General features: G+C 40.6%; 1 protein-coding gene across 3 annotated transcripts in view; it reads right to left on the bottom strand.

The window, feature by feature from the left end:
* Positions 1-40: 40 nt before the first annotated feature.
* hiw (highwire) overlaps positions 41-15,930 on the bottom strand; it is a 70,700-nt gene continuing 54,810 nt past the window's right edge. For 2 of the 3 annotated variants that reach the window (XM_069053108.1, XM_069053117.1), the window contains 27 exons: positions 10,215-10,437; positions 9,976-10,161; positions 9,536-9,919; positions 9,280-9,485; positions 8,592-9,167; positions 8,386-8,537; positions 8,221-8,298; positions 7,460-7,543; positions 7,198-7,406; positions 6,832-7,141; positions 6,209-6,781; positions 5,950-6,153; positions 5,245-5,901; positions 4,564-4,768; positions 4,337-4,511; positions 4,076-4,285; positions 3,704-4,024; positions 3,535-3,652; positions 3,112-3,467; positions 2,777-3,049; positions 2,348-2,725; positions 1,945-2,298; positions 1,474-1,899; positions 1,259-1,366; positions 993-1,202; positions 676-943; positions 41-620 (listed from right to left, as the gene is read on the bottom strand). In XM_069053108.1, the coding sequence (XP_068909209.1) occupies positions 505-620; positions 676-943; positions 993-1,202; positions 1,259-1,366; positions 1,474-1,899; positions 1,945-2,298; positions 2,348-2,725; positions 2,777-3,049; positions 3,112-3,467; positions 3,535-3,652; positions 3,704-4,024; positions 4,076-4,285; positions 4,337-4,511; positions 4,564-4,768; positions 5,245-5,901; positions 5,950-6,153; positions 6,209-6,781; positions 6,832-7,141; positions 7,198-7,406; positions 7,460-7,543; positions 8,221-8,298; positions 8,386-8,537; positions 8,592-9,167; positions 9,280-9,485; positions 9,536-9,919; positions 9,976-10,161; positions 10,215-10,437 (7,360 nt within the window). In that variant the 3' untranslated portion in view covers positions 41-504. The remainder of the gene's footprint in view (positions 621-675; positions 944-992; positions 1,203-1,258; positions 1,367-1,473; positions 1,900-1,944; positions 2,299-2,347; positions 2,726-2,776; positions 3,050-3,111; positions 3,468-3,534; positions 3,653-3,703; positions 4,025-4,075; positions 4,286-4,336; positions 4,512-4,563; positions 4,769-5,244; positions 5,902-5,949; positions 6,154-6,208; positions 6,782-6,831; positions 7,142-7,197; positions 7,407-7,459; positions 7,544-8,220; positions 8,299-8,385; positions 8,538-8,591; positions 9,168-9,279; positions 9,486-9,535; positions 9,920-9,975; positions 10,162-10,214; positions 10,438-15,930) is intronic. The other variant, XM_069053126.1, reaches the window with a different exon arrangement.

The raw sequence follows: 15,930 nt of genomic DNA, 5'->3' as shown, positions 1-15,930 counted from the left end.
TTCGGCTATTCAGGTTCTCTTTCATCAATGAAAAAATAACTTTGTGTACATTTATACTTTATTAAGAAGGTAATAGGTACAGTTGGTGAGAAGCAAAATAGTTCAATCTTGCCAATTGTCATAATAAATTCGAAATTCACGGATTGACAATTTTAATTTTGCTTCTCAGTGTCTCATAGACAAATTAAAATATGTAAAAATAAAAAGAATTTTAAAATTAAAAAAATAGTACTAGGACTATGTACTACAATATAAAGGCAGCGCAAAGAAAAATATACATAAGGAACAAATAAGAATTTTTACAGTCACTTACTTCAACCTGAGTTTTACACACCAATAGCATCCCTTATTTAAAAACATAATTTACACTCTGCAAAACAATTACCATAAATTCTACAGATATTAAGTATAGACATGATTATAGTCGAAATGAGTACACAAATATCTAAAAATATAGACATGACTTGAGAATTATTCAACGATTCAGGATAATTTATGTTCTACTTAAAACGTGTGAGCATTCCTGCAGACACCACACCCTAAAGCAAATTCTTCTCCCGTTGGTGGATGTTTCACATGAAGAGGGCACTCGTCTCCATCCAGCTGCTTAGCTTTAGGACCTAAAATTACAACACAATAGAATTTATTTTAAATAAAATGTAAAAATGTACGAACCTGCCGGACAGCTAGGTAATTCACTTTTTGACAAATTCGTCACTCTTTGGAAATCATCATGACACGGATTACAGAAGTGAGTTGTTCCGAAACAGAAAAATACGGCGACCGAACAACAATAACGACATTTGTATTCGAGGAAATCTGTGCCGTGTTTGGGACACATTTGCGCCCTTGCGACGTCCGAACATCCCCCACATACCAATTCCGTGGGATCATAATTCTCCCCTACTTCCGCATCGCAACGCGCTTCACCCCCATAATAAGCCTACAAAAATAGCGTCTTATAAATGTTTACATTTTGATGTATACTCTACCTTGTTGCACTTGTAACACACGTAGTACGCGTATCTATCCATAGCGTAGGACGCTGGATCATTGAAGAAACGTGCACCAGGTGTCACTATAGCTTCCACGGTATGCAAACCTTCATATTCTAACCTCATCAACGCTTTTCGTTTTACATCTTTGAACAGTTCTCGGATTGGAGAAAGGAGTTCGTCCAGGGTTGGGTGGATCATGTCATCCTTGAATTGTTTCGTATGATTTTTTTTAAATTACAAAATTGATTTTGGGTACTTACTTTACAAATCGGACAAAGAGAAAAGGAGAACGTTATTCTCGGTCCAGCCCAACGTTTCATCAAAACGGCCTTACAGCAGTGCAAGTGGAACACGTGACCGCATTTCAACTAGAAAATTTTGTTCCAATAAGTTTCTATCAAAACTCGGATAATTATTCTCCGGAGTGAGATGATAAAAAAAAAAGTGAATTGTACAATGTCAATAAATCCAATACCTGTATTGCCGGCGCGCAGGACAACGCTTCAGTAAAGCATATCATGCACATATCGTCGGCATCTTGTCTCAAATTCGGATCGTTCGAACATCCATGCAGACAAGGAAGACACGTCGCCTCTCCTGTTATCCCTCCGCACATATGTCCACAATTTAACAACTTAGGACACGCCGTTCTTCCATACTCTTGACACTCGTGATCGGCACAAACATTCCCGATTGCTAAAAGACCAGAACTCCCGGTGGCACCGCAGAATCGACAAACGCCACTCATTCCCGCCCCTTTGGTCCGAGCTCCTCCATCTCGGTATTCGATGAGGGCCTTGAGAGTGCGAGCGTCGGCCAGCGCCAACAACCAGAACAACTTAGTTCTGCCGCATCCTTCGTGCAACTCCACTTTGATGGCCTCCTCTTCCTCCTTGCAGACCTGCGCAAAAACCAGTAGATTTTGAAAACTCATCTCGCGACTTACTTGTCTCTGGTGGTTCCGCGTTTTCCGGTGCAAGTGCAAGAAGCGATCGCAATCGGCGCAGAGATTCCCGCACGTGCCGCACTGGATCACGGCGTTGGTTTCACCATCGTCGTGGTTGGTACACGTGGGTCTCGGAGGGGCCGGTTGGCCGTCCGCGTTGCTCCACTGACCCGACGATAACCTGTCCACGTGGTCCTTGTCCAAAACGCAGAGAGACGCAAGAGCCAGCCACAGAGTTGGAGTCCTCAAGCAAGTGGTGGGTATGCGCTGTTCTTCGCTCAGCTGGGTCAGATGCAAGATATTTTCCGCGATTGCTCCCTTTGTCACATTGGCCCAACCCTCCGACAGTTTCCCCTACAAAAAATATTTACACTCGGTCTTGTACCGATCCAACTTCACTCACAGCAGCCATGTCTTTGATCAAATGTACGATCACTTCCGCCAGCTTCCTGTTCACGCAACCCCTCAACCACCACCGCTTCCCCAAATTGTCCTTGGGGTGTATGGACGTGGCCAAAGTGACGGTGTTGATTTCTTTCGGTGCTCCCCCTCCACCGGTCTTACTTTTCACCTTCACCTGAACAGTCAAAGCTTTCGCGATGACACTCAAAAACACGTCCAAGATTCCCGGTTTGTACATGTCGAATTTAACAGCTCCGGACGCTTTGTATGTTGCAGATACTATACTGAAGTCTTTGGGTGGTAAATTTGTGATGCCCATAACTTTGGCAAAGGCATCTGGGGCCACTTCCGGTAATATTCGTCGAAGTAAAGAAGTCACCTAAAAGTCTGTGTTAGCAAGAGTGGTAAAATCGGATTGGCGTGAAGCAACCTGTCTTTGAACGCGAGCGCTGCCGGTGTGGAGAAGACTCAGCAAGTCTCCAAGAAGACCACCCTGGTGGGACAAGTAAGCTCGACCCACCGAGCTTCCAGACAGGGCGAGAACCATCGACAACATCTCGAAACAGTAAGTGTCCGAGTTCTTGATGACGTCTTGGCTGTAGCCGCTGTTGGACAACCCATTGGCGGAACATAACATGAGCTCCCATTCGTCACGAACTCGTTCAGTCTCTTTTCGTATTGCTTGTACTATGTGGACTATCACCTTCAAAGACAGTTAGACAATTTTTTTCAAGTTTCGCGATTTAGAAATATGTTTCTACCGACCTGCTTTTGTAGATGAGTGAGTTTACTTCTGCTGAACAAAATCCCGACCATGTGTTCTCTCAAATCGTTGCTTTCTTCCAAAGGTTCCAAGCTTTCAGTGGCTGACATTGAACCGCTGTCGTTCATGTTCTGACCTTCTTCGCCTTGCAACAGTTTCCCGAACACTTGAGATGTTATCAATCTGAAAACTCTGAGTGTCTCAGCTTCACAATTTCTTTGCTGTATGGTAGTTGCACTGTATTGTTTGCCTACTTTCAACGATTCGCCTTCGATTTTTCCCAACACACGGATTTGTCTCACGCGGACAGAATTATCTGGACCCTTCAGTTCTAAACGAATGACGCTGTCGATGGATTCTTAACAACAAAGACATTAACCAATGAGAGTTGAATATTTGGCTAATAACATTTAGACACTACATACCTGTTAGCGGACAGTTGACCCAACCACCTAAAAGTCTAGTTTCCACTTCCACAGTTCTCAACTTGATCATCTCATCTGTGTTCGGACCAGAATAAAACGTAATACTCGACACTTTATTCTGTTAAAATCACAATAAGTAATTGACAGTTAATCAATTTACAGGACTCACTCCAAGGTCGCGACAGTTGTCTATGTGAACACATATCAAAGTGGGATGATGATTTTGGGCGCAAACTATCGTCAAACTCTTTGTCTTATTTCTGTCTTCGTCCCCCGACTCCCAGAATGTTTCAGTCGAACCATCAGTCAGACTCCCGATCATCGCCTGTCTGCTCGACGCTTTGATCTCAACAGATGCAGTCAAATCCTTTAAACACTCCACAGAACACGTGACTTGATTTAGAACACTTTGGTGGCTCTCGTGCATCGAAACAGTACAATCTTCCATTTCTTCGCTACGTGACAAAATTTTACTAATATTGCTAAAAACCTGCACAAAAGGTGTCACAATAACAGTCTGAGTTTTATTTGAGAATCTTACTTGAGATCTATGTAGGAACGAGTGGTCCGTCGAGGCAAATCTCAGTCCCCAACAACGAACAGCCATCTGTTGGAGCGACGAACCCATCGGTAAAAGAACCATCAGATCGGCAATTGTCTGCAGGAGAGCGTGAAATGTGCTAGGAAGGGGGTGGACGGCGTCGCCGGCTATGGTTATGTCCGACAGAGGGTGTTCGCATACGTTCAAATCCTGAAAAATTGCGGTCGTGACAGGTTCGAAATGAAACCTGAGAAGACTTACTTGTTCGTCGATTTTCTTCGAAGGTCGATTGTCGTCTTCGGTTTCTGTTTCTACTTCTGCAGGGGTCAAGGAAGTGACGAACCACCATAACAAGTCGTGCAAACAAATGGGTTGGGTGACGGATTTCAACAGCCAGTTCAGCGCTTGCATTGCGTATACTCTGCACATAGCTTTCCTAAAATAATAATTACAAGTAAGCGAAATATGTCCAGCTTTTTGTATCACACCTGAGAGCCTGTTTCATCGTCAATTGCAAGGATTCTAAATCGTGCTGTTGCAGTAAAAACTGCATTACAGGACGTTGTAACAAAGCCAAACCGTCAGCGTGGTCGCTCGAATGAGCTTCATTCTTTACTATGGCAGATGTGTCCATTTTGGGCATTAATTTTTGTAATGCATTAGAGGGATTACAAAGTAACGATGATCCACCTTCTGAAATTTAAGTACAAATTTTATTACATTCTTATGAGAAAAAATTAAATTAAAAAGTAAATGGCACTAAATTTTTTTGGGGATATTATTCATCTTAAGTTTTTGTCACCAAGAATTTTTCCTATTCAAATGACATTTTGAATTTGAAGTCAAAAAACTTCTTGTTTTGTTGGTGTTTAGAAATTAAATTCGTGAATTTTTTCCTTATTGTTGGTGGTTTTTGTGTTTAGTGTTGTTATTGTTCTTTGTACTGCGTATTGATTATTTTTAGTGAAGCGCCCGTTGTGTGGTGCCCTCATTGGCGGAAATTGGCTCTTTCTCGGAAACATTTTCATAATGCACTACAGCAGGTCGTGATCGATTTAAATTCTGAATTTCCCATAGTTCTGATAATAACTGAACAATACAAAAAAATTTTGGAACTTTTTTTTCGAGTCGTGCCATAACGCGCATCACTTTCATTATTATAACCGTACCATTTGCGATTTCACTACTGCTGTTATTTCTCTTTCTTAACATGATTATTCGGCCGTCGAATCCCGTTTTAGACCACGGAATCCCGTTGGTTCCCATCGAGACGGATCTGTGGAACCTCAGACCTTTGCTGCTGTCCGAATCGTTATCCGAAATCGAAACTTCTGACAAAGGCTGGAACAATACTTTTAAACACCACGAAATATTTCTACAAAGACTACGTACCCGTTGTCCCGTGTTGCCATCGTGCAGACTTTGCTGCCTCAAAACCTTCTCGTAAAATTCCGGTTCGTTGGGAATCGAGCTTGCGCCCAAAGCTTGAAGACACTGAAACGGCGGCACCGGACTGAACGGACCTCCACAATCCGGCGGAGAATTGTTCTCGGAAACCGACGGCATAACGCTACAGGACGGCCTTCTCTGACGACTTATCACTGTATCAGCCGAACTGGCCAGATCTAGGAGGAACATTGCGTTATTTTTCATAATAACGTGAGGCTCTAGACCTGGGGACGTCGAAGGCGACGTCAGAGGTTTAACGTACACGCTCTTCCGTCGATTCATCGTTTTGGTCTTGTTGTTTTGTTGTTTGCCCCCTCTGTGCATTTTCACGTACTTCTCGCGACAACCTTCGCACAGGAGGTACCACGAACTATTCGCTAAATTTCTTTCGTTAGAGCTACCAACTTGATTCTTGTGCAACTTACGTATGCCGCCGTCGCCGCAATTTCCTGCCCACCCTAAACAATAGTTGCCGCCAGAGTTATACCCCTTGCCTCCAGCGTGCTGACCACAACCGGGGTGGGACTGATGCATGTGGTACGTCACCGGGTGCGGAAACATCTCCCCGCAAAGCTCACACAAAGTTTCAGAACTAGATGCGTGTAAGTAGCTAGAAAGTCCTATGTCTTCTACAAAAAAACAAACATCTTTAAGTCACCTCACCGCACCTTTCTTCACATTTACCTAAATAATTTCTCGGAGAAATTTTCTTCTTCCTACTCTTCTTGTTCTCTTTTTCGATCGTCGCACCTTTATCTTTAGCGTCGTTTTTACCGATCCCGACCTTCTCGCTCTTTTTAATCTTACTCTGAACGGGACTCGCGACCACCATTTCGTGTGATATCGCCTGAAGGCAATTTGTTGTCAGTTCTTCCCAGAGAAAAACAAGCGACTTTAACGCCGGTGGCAACACCGATATCGTGTGGTAACCGTAAGGATCTTCACCGGTGAACTTCTCTCCGGTTTCTTCATTTATTATAGAATTCGGATACTTGCTGGGTCGCTTGCGATTAGCACTAGCATTAGCTGCCGACCTCGTCAGAGATTCTAACGTGGAGGGTTGTATGTGGAGGTAGTTGCCTGCGTTGCTCACTTCTACGGAATGTCTTTGTCTCGCCTTTTCTTCTTTTGACAACTCCTGCCGTCGCTTGTCCACGGGAACCTCTTGCGGTCGCGTGACCACCAGAGCTCCCTGTTTTGGGAGGGTCGGGTGGAATTTCAAAAAGGAAGCGCACGCCATGGCGTCATGCACAATACCTGAAACAATCGCACTCATTCGATGTACCAACACATCGAAGAGATTCTACCTTCGTGCCACAGAAAAGCTGCAAAAACAGCTCTGAGTGATTCCGCAACAGACGGACTCATCGCCGGTTTGGCAGGCTCGGAGCCGTGATAATTCACTTTTGAACTGGTGGGAAGCTGCTGCAAAGTCGCCGGTGAGATGGCCCTCTTAGGCCTAGATTTTCCCGTCACTCGTGAAACCTTCTGGGGCACTCTCTCTTCTTTGCTCCCGCTCCCGATGGAAAAGTGGTTCTTGATAGACGGGTTGCTGCTGTTTTCGGGCGAGGTCTGCGTCCCCGTCTGAGTCAGTTTCTTCGAGCTTTGTTCGGAATCCTGCACAATGCGCGTCTGTCAAGCTACCGTCTGGACGCGAGCGACAACAAACTTACTGTGTTTTCCTTTTTGTTTGGTGTATGTGGTGGACTGGTTTCTGAACGAGTGTGTAAGGAACTGCCACTGGGACTGGGTGACAGGTCACGTGGTTGTGTTGCCTGACTTGGTGACTGAGATAGGTCACGAGTGATACTACTCACCAGAGCGCTGGTGTCGGATTGGTTCGAGCCTCTTCGTGCTGAAAAATCCGGACCAGTTCCTGACACTGTTCACAATCGGCAATCAAAGAACGGCACATTTCAAAATACAATCGTTTACCTAAAGGGGACATACCGATACTGCGGGGCGAACCGAAGGCTTGAGGGCTGCTGCTCGTGCTGTCGTGTAGTATGTTGCTTCTAGCTACAAAACAATTTTTTCAGTTATGCTGTCACAGTTACTACCTCATCTGTAATTGTTGTATGAAACAGTTTATTGTTGAATAGCTACGTCATTTACTTTGCGGTCGTTTACGCCAAAGAATGCCGGCCATTTTCTCATTAAAATGACGACCGCCTTATTTTTAATTTCTATGATCATGTGGATAACAATCTGGCAACGGAAAATAGAGGCAGAAAAGAAAACAATAAGTAATTCAAACAATGATTAACTTAGAAAAAAAACCGAGAACAAGAAGTTATGAACCAAGGGAAATTCACAAACGTGGAGTCAGACTAAAAGATGAAATTTATACAGATATGTACATTTAAATTAACAATAAAACACGAAATTGGGCAAAAGTTTATTTTTATTTCAGGCGCATGCCAAGGTTTCAATTTAGAAGCAGTTTTGGAGAACACAGAGAGAAAGCATTTGATTTTGGAGAAACGACACCAAAATGATATTTTTAATTAAAAAATGACCAGATTTCATATGTCGAAACAAGTCTGCTCAAAATAATGCATATAGGGGGATCTTATACAGCAAGTTAACATAATCTCATTTGCAGAAAAGGGTTTACAGTCAAGTTGAAGATACAGGAAGGAGCTTAACAGTCATGCAAGGAAGAGAAACGTGTCTGTGGATATGTAACTGGATACCTTCAATGGGCCTTAAGATCATACTCTGTACAGCATGGTTATGACCAACTGAGCAGACAACCTCTTGCCGTTCTGTAGCTAATTGAAGAAGAAAAACAAACATGTCTATACTAACACATCACGACGATAATTCATGGATGTCGCTCATAAATAGATGAAACTTACAAGGAATGGGAACGGGACTCGAACTCCGACTCATGGGTTTGGGCGACATGTGTCCACCCCTGGGACTCTGCGATCTCTTGGGAGTTCCAGGCGGTGTGATTCCGTTGCCGTTCGAGCCGTGCTCCTTCGAGGACATATCGTAAGAGCTTTCACTAGAAAATCACGAAATACAATCACCGTTTCCGCTTTCGATTGTCACTTCTTACACTTTGCCGTCGTCTGCTTTAAACCATTTGGGTAGACTGCTCAACTTGCCGTCCTTCCGCTCCCTTTTAGGGACCTTGGGAGACTCAGACTTCAGACTGTCACCGAAAACAAACGGGTTCGTCGAGACGTTGTCGGTCTTGGGCGTCACAACCGAGTTCTGCATGGGCTGAACTCCGAAAGAGAAATTCGGTTCCGGCGGATTCGGACTGCCGCTGTAAGTAAAATCGAAACCTTTCTTGCAAAGACGCAAAGGTTCGGATTCGTTGGAGACTTGAGGTACATTGTCTTTCTCGGTTCCGGTGACGTTTCCCAAATACAGTACGTTGTTGGGGCCGATGGCCAAAGACCAAGCCTCGTGATCCGTATTGAAACAGTATTTCTCGGCTGTGGTTTTGTCCAGCAAGACCCAATAACCGTCCGGGTTGACCGTGTAGTCTACGACGCCTATGCGGTTTCCTAACACCAACATTCCAACAGGTGGCGCTTTCAGACTAGGCCGGCTGCGTATGTTGTGACCTGATGCTCCGCATTTTATCACTTGATAGTTGCTGGTCGATCCTCCGGTGATCTTGTGCCTGAAAAGTAAAACTTAATACACGCTCGGAAATCAGTCGTTGTCGTTTCAACTCGTGAAACGTGACGTCACGGCTGGCAGAGGGCGCCACTTCACCACAAGAAATATCTTACCTGTCATTAATTTCTGGCAATTTTCTCATTATCGTGTCGCTTATTACTTGATCTAAAATTGATTTTGGTTCCTCAACTGGCAACAGGAGTGTTTTGCCTAGATGTTGGTTGTATTGCAAGCACCATGCCTCAATTATACTGGTGTTGCAGTACTGCTTTATGGTATCTGCTGACAGTCGCAACCACACTCCGTCGTCGTTATGTATCTGCACATAAAAATGCTGTAGAACAAAAACTATTGAGACGTTTGTAGTACCTCGTCGATGAAAGCTATCGTGCCGTTCACGTGAACTATCCCAATTTGTTCGCTTTGCAGAGATGGATGAGCCCTGATTCGCAAACCTGCCGAATTTCTGGCAACAAATTTTCTGAGTTTGCTCGGTTGATAAATCGATTTTTTCGCTGTGATTTGACTGGGAGGCGTCATTCCTTGCGGAGCTTCCTTCACTTCGACTTTGTACGCTTCCTCCATATCATATCCGTCGATGTTAACAGCTATAGAGTAATATCCGATGGATGCGGGTGTCCAGGTGGCACTGTAAGTGCCGTCGCTGTTGTACCGCACCAACATGGTCTCACTTGCTCTCCTGGCAGGCGGACAAGAATATCTCAGTTCCTCAAAAGAGTAGTTTTGGTACGTCTAAAACAAATATGTACTTGTTAGACTCTTTGATTGATTTCGAGATGGAATGAAACCTTCATGGCAGTTATGGAATGGAAACACATTTTATCTCTGACGGTGGGTAAGTAGGAAGTGTGCAGGGGCGGCGGCGGTAATCCCCCGAATGTTAAAGGGTCGGGTTGGATTACTCTTGGAATTTTTCTTCCTGCGTTGCAGTCTCCCAGTTCGCTCTTGTCGATCGGGATGGCTTTTACCTCCACCTTGAATATTTATGTATTTGTCTCGTCGAGCAGTGATTTATGGTGGTACTTACTTTCATGTTGGCAACATTTACCAAATCGGAATACTGATCTCTCGTCAGAACAGTTATGATAGCAGGCCAACCACATCGCAGTTCTTCTCTCGAGTAGAGGACTTGACATTTTGATGGATCTACTCTGCTGCTCGGTTGCAACCACTGGGCTAAACGGCTGCCGCTGGAACCGGCTACGCAGCTTACGAAGTCTCGCAAAAATAGTCTTTCATTCGAGTGAATGCTGAAAAAAAAACATCTTTCAAATATGTAAATAATGCTTTTAATACGAATTAGCAGCAATAAAGTTTTACGGAAATGCGTCGGTACAAAAAAAAAATTGTTTAGAATACTTTTACAATAACATCGATTAATAAAATTAGTAGAATAATGAAATGATGTAAAGGATGTTTTTTTAAATGTGGCATCGAAGTAGGCGTTGGAGAGTCGATTGAGAACGCACCACTCGTGTAAAAGCGTAAGATTTAAACAGGTGATCCGTGATCCGTAACCTGTATAGTGCGTTCACAATCGACACTTCAACGCCTACTTCGACGCCAAATTTAAAAAAACACCCGTTACTAGACTGGTCCTTGTTAATTTAATGAAAAAATTACACACAAAATTAATTTTCTGTTTCCACAAATAATTTTTATATTTTATTTATACCTTTAGTGACAACTACGGAGTGATCAACAATGACTGAGTCTGTTGGTAACAATGAAATTTGGCAAATTTAAAATTTACCAACGAAGATTAATTTTTGTAATAGATAAACATAACCTGCATAACCAAGAATGTTTTTAATGTCATCTCGAGTTAAAAAATCCGGTCAGTGCGTGGTCAGTGGCAATTACTAGACAAAAATCACCAGTATTTTCAATTGTTTCATTGCCAACAGACTCAGTCATTGTTGATCACGCTGTACAAAGCCGTGTTCGAACCTTATTGCATCACAAATTTTTTTTCTCAACTCAAAGTTACAATAATTATTTTATAATTTTCATTATCAATTTTATTTTAATAGGTGCAATTTGAAATGTATTTTATGACTAAACGACGACATAGGTCATTATCTTTAGTTTCGTATTTGCATACGGAATACCATATACGTACTGAAAGCTACTACCAAGAAACAACGAATTATAACTGTTCGTAATTTTTAGTCAGATACGTGAGTGGAATTACTGCATCACTGCACAATATGTCTAAAGAGAATATTTATGTATTTGCATTTTTCAAACCAATGAGGAAACCTCGAAAAGCCATAAAGTCTTTGTTTACTTCTTTTTTTGACTAATTTCAATTGCGTGGGAAATTTGTGAGGAACACAACTAGTGTTACATGTTCTTTGCACATTAGAAACTTATTTTTTCTCCCGTTACTGCAGAAGTTACATTAATTCTCTCACGTGGAGCTTCAGCTTTTCAACACAGGTACCTACTTTTAGAACACATAGGTATGTCCTGTTCATTTCATTCGCCAATTAAGTAATTCTGCGTCTGCGTGTAATGATTTGATAGGTACAGTTGGTTGCAAAAAAAACGGGAAACGAAAATTTTTCTAATGTAAATTTGGTTTTGTCCATTTGTCAATTAATTGTCTACTTGACAATACCTATCAAATAATTTTTAAAAATGTAATTGAATTTTGACGTTAATTCTAACCTATCCCTCTCGTAAGAAGTTTTCACCCTATGAAAAAATTGTGAAAATGTGTCAATTTTATTCTGACAGTTCCCGTTTTTTTGCAACCAACTGTACTACCTTGGAAGCATTGAAATAACCAAATAAGCAACATTAATCATTTGTAAAAAATACCATAGGCTGCAGCTTTTAGTTTGATACTTAGATAAGTAATTTTCGTTCTTGTGAATCAAGCAAATCCAATTTGACAATTGACAAGCTAATAACAATTTATGGTTTTGCTCTTGGGCTTTCCTTGACAGCGTTATCATTATGCATTGAATTAAACACCGTAATGCATTTTTTTAGTTTTGTTATGATGTAAGCTAGAATTTGTCTTTTATTTGAGAAAGAGTTTCCATAATTATTTTTGTCGAAGTGAACGCCAATGATATATTTGTGTAAAAGTTGTCCACAATGATATTTGATAGTTAATGCGCTGTTTTACGAGCACAATGCATCTAAGGATTAATGTTAATTTTTCTAAATACATAGTACCTGTACAGAAAATGTTCTTCTATTTTAAAAAAACATTTTAACGGTACAATTGCGGCCACGGAATTTTGGCCGTCACTTTCTGTACTCCATGCTTTATTGTCATTATGATTGACTTTTGGAATTGACATCCTAAAATTTGTCAATGTCATACTTCATTCATAGTTGCGAACATGCTACCAATACCCTATTTCAATAAAGTGCGGATAGTATCCCTGTTCCAAAATTGCACGAAATGAGGAAGCGCGTTTTCTTGCAAGTCAGTCAGCATCAAAATGACAAGTCTTGTAATAGTAGAAAGTAAGGTTACGAATAAGTAAGGGCCGCTTTACATCTCATGTCAATGGAATGACAAGTGACGGCCAAAATTCCGTGGCCGTAATTGTACGCACAACATTTGAATAGTAGAATTTTATACCACATTCATTGTGACATTATCATCTGAGATAATTAAGATTGGTGCCGGGGGTACAGGAGTTTGTGCCTCCCAAACTGGAACATCAGCAATTAAAAATAATAATAGAAAACAAATCTTTATTATGTTTAGTAAGAAGTAAAATATGTAACTTTATGTTATATGCCTTCAAACGAACTGTTTTACTATGGCAACGACATGTTCAGAGAGTCAAATTATACAGCATCCGGTCACATTTTGTTGGTGTAGAATTTAGACGAAACACTGGATGTTGAGGTTCAGGTTTGTTTCAATCGAATGTATCGCGCGCGGCAAAGTTGAAGAACGTAAAATTGCAACAAATATTTGTGCAGTTTTAGTAAATTTGTTGAGGTATAAACACAGTAGAGTGTATTCTCAAAAATTGATTATTGACAAAAACTGAAAAAGCACTAACTAAGAAGGCGAAAACCGTCAATAGCAAAATATGAGAATTTAATAAAATTTTATTTTTAGGTATTTTATTAGTGACATCGTTTATGATAAATTTTCATTGATGTGGAGCACGACCTGCTGTATAATAACCGGCCTGTTCATTTCATTAAAAAAGCATTGCGAAAATGTTTCCGAGAAAGAGCCAATTTTCGCCGATGAGGGCGCCACAGTACGGGCGCTTCTAAAGAATAAAAATGCGGAAAAATATGTTTAGACATGATTTTAGAGTTAAGATTGAGTACAGTAAGTTCATATTTTCTTTCTAAAACAATACTGAATACAATTGTATTTTCATATTTTTGATTTTAAATTCGAATGTCATTTGAACGAGAAAAACTCTCGGTGACAAAAACTTAAGATGAATAATATCCCCAAAAAGCGCCCGTACACTGTGCTCCGCGGGGATCACTCAAATTACACTTTTGAACAGGCCGGTTCTAATACAGCAGGTCGTGATGTGGAGAAATAACAAAAAACGATTACAGAATCCTGACTTTCCGACTCCACTCAAGTAACTACGTTCTTACTGCGCCCCCCATTTAAAAAATGACACGAACCGCCACTGGAAGTAATTAACTTTAAAAAGTTAATCAAGCAATAAGCAAGCATTTATTTATTATTACATACTTTGATTGATCGATTCTCAGTTTTATTACATACTTATTAAAAAATATGTATCTGTTATCAATATTTGCATTAATAATATGTAATTGAAATATAATTTTGAACGCTTGCATTATACGGTGCGATCAACAATTACTTAGCTAAGGAACGGCTATGACTTTGACAGTGTCAGATTTTCGTATCTTTGCTAACTCAGCTAATAAACATCGAACAACTGTCACTATTAATCAAATTTTAAGGCAAAAATAGTTTTACTTCAGAACATAAACGATTCATCGTACTTTCGCAATGGTGTTTTCAATAACGGAGAATGTACAGCGTTTGACCGAGTTTCGGCAAAATTTTCCAAATTTAAATTGAAACAGGTATATGCAACCAAAAATACTTGTATGCATTCCTGAACATCTGTCGACATACGTCCAAAATGTCAAAGCCTTCTGTGTTCTAAATAATTGTTGATCACACGGTATTATAAAGTGAACCCTCCATACTTTAGGCTTGAATTGCACTTCTAAATTTTACTTACGGACTCAAGTAAGTCTTACAAGGATGTCTACACACATAGATAGACGGACTTACCGATATGTTTGTAAGTTGATCTGAAGCTGAGCTTACGCAAGCATTCACCGAACCATTTAATAGTTACTTTAGGAGTGTCTGATGTACATACATTTACAAAAACACGGTCGAAAACAAAAATCTGCACATTCACAGAGACTTATAATTTTAATAAAAGATTTCCTTAACCGTTAAATTATAACGTACACAGCCCTGTTCTAAATCATCTCGGTGAGAATTTTCCTATACTTGCATGAATTTAAATAAAAATTCTAACGGATACACATGTTAGGTCTAGGTCACAAAGGGAGATTAGCACTTCGGGAACTCGGTTTCACTCGAGACCGGCAGCCAGTGCAAAAGTTGAAGTTGCTAACGAACTCTTCCTTGGAATGGAACTCAGTTTCACTCGAAGCCGGTAGTCAGCGCAAGAGGAAGGCCAGTTGGGAGCATAGGTTGGGAGTTGCTAATGAACTCTGGCTCCGAAGGGTGCTGTAGCTATACCTACCTGGTCTACTAGCGAGGTTGACGAAATATTGTTCGATTATGGCTTAACTGGTGTTTACCTTTTACTAATATTTATTAGCTTTGACAGAAGTAGGTAAATCATAAAACCGTCTCCTGTTAGATCCTTATCGTCGGCTGGCCGCAAACAAATTCAGGTCCCTGTTTAAGATTTGCACTTGAATTCAATACCCTCATTATAATTTTATTGCTTTTTCACGATAGACCGTGATTAAGGCGTTGTAAATTACTGTAAACTACAAAGCAAACATTTGTATATACCTAACCTATTGTGGTATGTACAATACTCTATCAATGCTGAAGAACATTATCGGCTTATACTTAAATCATTATGTATTAGAGGAATTGCTTAAATTTCCAGTTATTTATTTAAGAACCTTATAAATAAATACTGTTCTAGGGAAAACAAAAAACATCATGTTATAAAGGGGGCACGGTATCAAGGCCGGATTTTATTTTATTATTGCGGTAAAAACATATGATAATTCTTACACTTTTTACATCTACGAGTGGCACAGTACGACATTACGGATTACAGATAACCCCAAAATCAAGTAATGACTCAATGAAGTATTATCGTTATTATTATTATGAAGAAGGGGGCACGGCATTGAGGCCGGATTTTATTTTATTATTATTGTTTCACTATTATTATTTGTTGTATAATGGTTTACATATCTTTTATTTGGAGAAGTTTTATTCTCAGCGAAAAAGAATAATTCCACTGAATTATAAAGAGCGATCAAATTAATTTGTAATCGAGTTATCCATGAATCCTAAATCGTATGTCCTTTCTTGAACTCTACGCTCCAATAGACAGCTTGAAATACAGATTACATCTCGACATATTAATTGCAAAGACTTACGGATTCAAATCCATGGATGACTCGATTACAAATTAATTTGATCGCTCGATACTTTACTGTTTACAAAATTCAAAATCCGCTTTTGCTTTTTTTAA

The sequence above is a fragment of the Tenebrio molitor genome, chromosome 1 (genome assembly GCF_963966145.1).
Source record: "Tenebrio molitor chromosome 1, icTenMoli1.1, whole genome shotgun sequence".
Taxonomy (NCBI): Eukaryota; Metazoa; Arthropoda; class Insecta; order Coleoptera; family Tenebrionidae; genus Tenebrio; species Tenebrio molitor.
The sequence above is the reverse complement of the archived record's forward strand: the minus strand, read 5'-3'. Positions and strand labels throughout refer to the sequence as shown.